Genomic DNA, 6409 nt, shown 5'->3' on the forward strand with positions numbered 1-6409 from the left:
TGTGGAAGCTGAGCCTTAATTAAACTGCGGGGCAGATAGGATTACTGACTGGCTGTGCATCGCGAGAGCTTGACATAACGCAAACAAACAGCTTTACAACATCCAGAAGCCGGAGAGAATGAGAGATCTTCATGCATACTACAAAACAATCAGTTGCTTTTAAGACCTTTATTGTGATCTTTTTCTGGCTCACGCAAGCATATGCAACCTAAAGTTTGCATGCTGAACCTCTAAATACATCAGTTTTAACCAATCAGAAACGAGTTTCCAGGGAGAAATACATGAGCACCACCATATATGTGAGTCATTGATGAATAAGGTTTTTAAAAGTGTAAAAAAAAACATAATGGTGCATTATTAACTTTGAAGTTTTATTAAGCGTTAACAATGAGATTATGTGGGTTTTATAATCAATTTAACACTGCTTTTTTACAAGATGGACAGAATTTGTCACCAAAAAGTCATTCGGTTTAACCAAAATTTCAGTTTTACCAAATCACACTTTTGGTTATACCGAATTACGATATTTTCAAACAATTCTAACAGGCTGATATCTAAAAGGACAATCAAACATTTTATATTTAGTACAAGATTTTAAAATATTACAACATTTTCCATGTTTTATAGCAGTTGCACCGAATGACCTGATGTTTCGGGACATGCGTATGAACAAGAGAAAACATGAATTTTTTTGAATAGTTAAAAGAGAGTTATTTGATTTGCCACACAATCATGCGCTCCTTTGCAGGTGTCTGAATGATGTCACATGATATTGACCACATGACTTGATCCAAAATAGTCCCTTTATATTGGTTACTCTGAATGACATCAATAAAATTCATTCATTCTTTCTCATAACAAAGCAACGACTTCTATACATAAATGTACTACCATTTTGCACTATGTTGATATATGATGTTATAAAATCATGCCAGAATAAAAATATATATACATTTATTACATTTTAAGATATTTTAATCACAAATGAAATGGCTGTATTTGCCTTTTGACACTTCAAAACCTTTAAAATACCTTTATATGTAGCAAAATATAAATAAACCTTTTGGATTCAATAATTGTACTACCTTACATACTTTGCATCTCATATCTTTGTTTTTTATTATTATTATTAAGGTCTTTGGACAAAAAAAATGACCGGTCACGTCATTGACCCATGTATAAATAATGTACGTAAGAAAATAAAAATGCATTATAAAACATACATATATGTGTGTGTGTGTGTGTGTGTGTGTGTGTGTGTGTGTGTGTGTGTGTGTGTGTGTGTGTGTGTGTGTGTGTGTGTGTGTGTGTATCATGTGTGTGTGTATCGTGTGTGTGTGTGTGTGTGTATCGTGTGTGTGTGTGTGTGTGTTTATTTAGAGTTTTAAGATGAAATGAGGATGAGGTGGTCCTAAAGTAAATTTGATTATCACAATATATTCATGCATGAAATAAATAAAAATATAAACTAAATAAGGTTTGGTGTAATGAAAGTCAGGTATTTTGTTTTGAAGCATACAAACATGAGGACGCTATTCTAATGTAAAAGTTTGAAACTGTGTTCTTAAAAAAATAAAACTAAATAAAAGTTATATGTCTAAACAACATGTGTTACAAACTCTCCCCTATATAAATGCTATGTTACAGTAAATACAGGCTGTCAATAATTCATGGCCAATATTTGCATTATTAATATACACAGACAAAGTCTGAACAGAACTAGTGGACTGTAGTGAACTGAGCACAGAACTCTGTCTCCCCCTATCGGTCAGTGTTATGAAAACAGGAGAATCACTACCGACACCATCTCTGGACTGCCCGACTTGATGAATAGATACAAGGATATTGCAACTCCTCTAACCCTGTCTAAAAGCAGGAATTAGTGCGCGTGGAAAGCTTTAACTTTGCTGAGTCACTTCCTTGAGCCAAGCTTTCCTAAATTAGTCACTAAATAAACGAATTAAAGCTCGTGTTTTGAATATTAAGCCCGTATGATTGTTTGCATTCGCTTGAAATCTTTCGTGGTACTACTTTGTACGGCCCGGGGAATAAAAAGTTTTAGGGCGCGCGATGGAGCGTTTCCACAATTGCTATACAAGAGGCGCAGCAGTGAGGGATCTCAAACAGCACTGTTTGAAACTAAGTTAAAACAGATTTCTCAAATGAAAATGTTAAATTGTGAGTGATAATTATTGAGAGTGAGAGAGGGGTGGGCAAGAGGAGGCATCGTTTTCCTTTTCGTCACAGCGCGTGCTGTTTAAAAGCTCGTGCGCGCTCAGCTGACAAACCAAAGTTCGTCCCTCTCTTGGAAATACTACACGGGAGCGCACAGGGAGCGCTTTGCTTTTGCAGACACCAGCAGAAACACTCTTAACGCTTGCCATCTGAAAGCGAGCAAACACATTGGATTTGCAGGAATTAAAAAGTTGGAAGGGATTTTTTGCAACCGAATTCTCTGAGATCGTCCATCTACAGTCTTCGCATGAATCTACTCGATCCCTACCTGAAAATGACAGATGAGCAAGAGAAGTGTCTGTCTGATGCCCCCAGTCCGAGCATGTCCGAGGACTCCGCGGGCTCCCCCTGCCCGTCCGCCTCGGGCTCCGACACGGAGAACACCCGCCCGGCCGAGAACAGCCTGATGGCTCCGGACGGGACGCTCGGCGACTTCAAGAAGGACGAAGACGACAAGTTCCCGGTGTGCATCCGAGAGGCGGTGTCTCAGGTGCTGAAGGGCTACGACTGGACGCTCGTGCCCATGCCGGTGAGAGTGAACGGCTCGAGCAAAAACAAGCCGCACGTGAAGAGACCGATGAACGCGTTCATGGTGTGGGCGCAGGCGGCGCGCAGGAAGCTCGCGGACCAATACCCGCACCTCCACAACGCCGAGCTCAGCAAAACTCTGGGCAAACTTTGGAGGTAAATGAAGCATGCATTACAGATATTAGTATTTAAAATGAAAAGTAGACGAGTTAGTATACTCAATTGCATGTAGCGGTATTTCTGTGGAATGACTCATTGTTCTGCGCTTTTGGGTTTGTCGGGCAGATTGCTGAACGAGGGTGAAAAGCGTCCCTTCGTGGAAGAGGCTGAGCGCCTCAGGGTTCAGCACAAGAAAGATCACCCCGACTACAAGTACCAGCCCCGGCGGAGGAAGTCGGTGAAGAACGGGCAGAGCGAGTCCGAGGACGGCAGCGAGCAGACGCACATCTCGCCGAACGCGATCTTCAAAGCCCTCCAGCAAGCCGACTCGCCCGCGTCCAGCATGGGAGAAGTTCACTCGCCCAGCGAGCACTCAGGTGGGCGAATTTAACTTATTACTGGCTCTTTTTTTTTTTGCGGTTGCGTCATATATAGTGCTTTTTTTATATGTAATCTAGATTACGCAATCCGATTCCAATAATGGAATACTTTTAAAATCCTCATAATCAGACTATAGTTACTATATGTATACATAATTCATTGCTTCTCCTTGATGCGACCATGTCTTTCAAACACATTCAAATTCACACTGTAATGCAAGATGTGTTTTCAATCTCATCAATATGAGATTATCCAATTCAAATGAGGTCGAGAAGTAGTTTATGTTACCTTTTTGTTGTTGTCACGCAGCGCTGGTCATCTGTGCTTAACTTTCTCTCCCCTCCTCCACCGTTTCCAAACAGGCCAGTCCCAAGGGCCGCCCACTCCTCCCACCACCCCGAAAACCGACGTGCAGCCAGGCAAAGCGGATCTGAAGCGGGAGGCCCGTCCGCTCCAGGAAAGCACGGGACGTCCGCTCAACATCGACTTCCGCGACGTGGACATCGGCGAGCTCAGCAGCGACGTCATCGAGACGTTCGACGTCAACGAGTTCGACCAGTACCTGCCGCCCAACGGGCACGGCGGCGTGCCCAACGCGCCCTACGCGGGCGGCTACGGAGCCTGGATGGGGAAGAACGGCAGCCCTCAGAGCAGCCAGCTGACCCCGCTCGGCGCCGGAGAGCCGGACCAGCCGAGAACGACGCACATCAAGACCGAGCAGCTCAGTCCCAGCCACTACAACGAGCAGCAGGGCTCGCCGCAGCACGTCAGCTACGGCTCCTTCAACGTCCAGCACCTACAGCACTACAGCACTTCCTTCCCGTCGATCACCCGGGCGCAGTACGACTACTCTGACCACCAGGGCGGCGCCACCTCCTATTACACCCACGCTGGCGGTCAGAGCTCCGGCTTGTACTCCACCTTCAGCTACCAGAGGCCCATGTACACGCCCATCGCTGACTCTACAGGGGTTCCTTCCATCCCTCAGTCCAACCACAGTCCTCAGCATTGGGACCAGCAGCCGGTCTACACACAGCTGTCGAGACCCTGAGCAGAGACTGATGGGAAAGACTCATTACACATCATTCCACTCTCTTTAAAACACACACTTGAATTTTCCCCACACACACACACACAAAAATGTAGGAAAGAAAGCTGGACTTTGACAAAACAAAAAAGAAACGGCGGCTCCCAACGTGCCTTTTTAATCGCCTGAAATCGTGATTAGAATATATATATATATATTTTTTAGCCTTGATTGCAAGAAAAGAAACATTTTTGAGAAATGATTCCTCTGTGAGGACTTATTGATTATTGATACTTTAATATGTACTGTGTATGTTTTCTTAACATGTTCTTTTTGTATTTCCGCCGATCCGGCCTTCTGTGTTTCTTGTAGAAAAGTCTATTTTTTACTAAACCACTCTTGGTAGTACAGCTTTGTTTTTCTCCCATCTTTTTTTTTTTCCTCTAATAACACCCTTTATTGTCCTCATGCGGTGCATTTTATATTTTATAGTTTGAGTTCGTACCCTTTATTTATGTTCCTGTAAAATACCGTCCCCTTCCAGCCGTTTTGTTACCAGTCTTTATCCCCTACATCAGTGCCTGTCAAATATTGGAAGCGAATTAGCGGGAATTTCTACGTGGCAGCGGCAGCTGAGAATGTCTAACAGCATGTGTCGCAGCTCCAGGAAGTGCCCTTTGACCTCTGCTTGTCATTAGCTGCCTGCAGTCGTGCCAGTGTCATTTTACAGTACCCCCCCCTTTTGTATCCCATCTTAACCCCTTTAATTTATTTATTAGTATTAATTTTATTTCAAAGAAATTATGTGCATTTTATTCTTTAATACTTTATACAAAAAAATGAATTGTTATTTTTGCGCCTCTGAATATGGTGACATATAATCCAACGGGCCATTTAGACAGAGGGCTGGTACTTAATATGGTACGATTCTGTATTCATCATGTTTATTTATCGTATGTAGATTTTTCTATTTTAAATGTTTATTTGTCCTTATTTCTAACCAGTTGTGTAATGCACAAAATGCTGTTGCAGTTTCTAAAACAAGGCTGATTAAACTGGAAGAGTAGTAGTTTTACGATGCTCTAATTTGTTTTTAAGTAGTTCGTTCGTTAGTTAGTTAGTTTGCTTATAGATTTTTCCCTTTCCAATTTTGTGCTTTGCTCAATGTCAGCGGTCTCAGTACTGATGTTGATATCTCTTTTTTACACAAGACTGAACAAGATTTTTTGTCTTTAAAAAGTTTAACATTTTACTGCCTTTGAAGAAGCTCATCTTTTGTATTATATTTGCAATAAAAGTGAGAATAAAACATAAAATAGACACCTACGACTGTTTATTGTCTAAAATCTGTGCCCACTTACATTTCTCCGGTGCAATGCATGAATCTGGTTTCAGTTTCTTAAGTAATGATGAACTTTAGTTTTCTTATGTAAGCACTGACAGATGAAACAGCAGGAGGTCCTACAGTCAGCACATTATAACACTCATATTGTTGGTGTAAAAGAGGAAAGAAAAACAGCATTTAGTTTTCCTGTGTGGCTCCCTATGTTTGTTCCTCTAAACGGTCAGCAAAGGGAAATATTGACAAGTCCGTAATGCCAAAGACATCATGTTCTACTGATTTATTATCATTTTCAGCACTCTTTTGAGATTGAGTCATCGTAATTACAAACCAGAAACAACAAACATCTGCTGCTGAGGAATCAACACTTGTGACTGACAACGATCATCAAAATGTTTCAGAGTCGTTTACAGATGATGAAATAAGAGGGACTGTGATGCTGAATTTAGTTTCATGGCTAGTGACTTTTCATTATTGAGCATATACGCACAGATCCGTTTGTAAATATGGGATAGTATTAATAAACGTCTAATTTATGTGTGAAGGAGAGGCGACAGAAACAGCAGCCCACAGCAATCCAGAGGAGGGTCGGAGGTCCATCGGCCGCAGCTGTTTCAATACGGGCCAGTTATTTATGTTACCATACGCACAGAAATTATTATGCCTACAAAACTAACATTTACCCAGGGTATGAGATGGGATATTTGTGTTCAAGATATGAACAAACTGCAGAATTG

The 6409-nt window shown here is 41.9% G+C and overlaps 1 protein-coding gene across 1 annotated transcript; it reads left to right on the top strand.

Moving 5' to 3' along the window:
• Window positions 1-2227: 2227 nt before the first annotated feature.
• Window positions 2228-5644, top strand: sox9a (SRY-box transcription factor 9a). Its single transcript, XM_067369121.1, has 3 exons — window positions 2228-2919; window positions 3049-3299; window positions 3666-5644. Exons 1-3 carry the CDS (start codon window positions 2483-2485, stop codon window positions 4352-4354), a joined length of 1377 nt encoding a protein of 458 aa, XP_067225222.1. The 5' UTR covers window positions 2228-2482; the 3' UTR covers window positions 4355-5644.
• Window positions 5645-6409: the final 765 nt, after the last annotated feature.

This window comes from Chanodichthys erythropterus, chromosome 19 (assembly GCF_024489055.1).
Source record: "Chanodichthys erythropterus isolate Z2021 chromosome 19, ASM2448905v1, whole genome shotgun sequence".
Lineage (NCBI taxonomy): Eukaryota > Metazoa > Chordata > Actinopteri > Cypriniformes > Xenocyprididae > Chanodichthys > Chanodichthys erythropterus.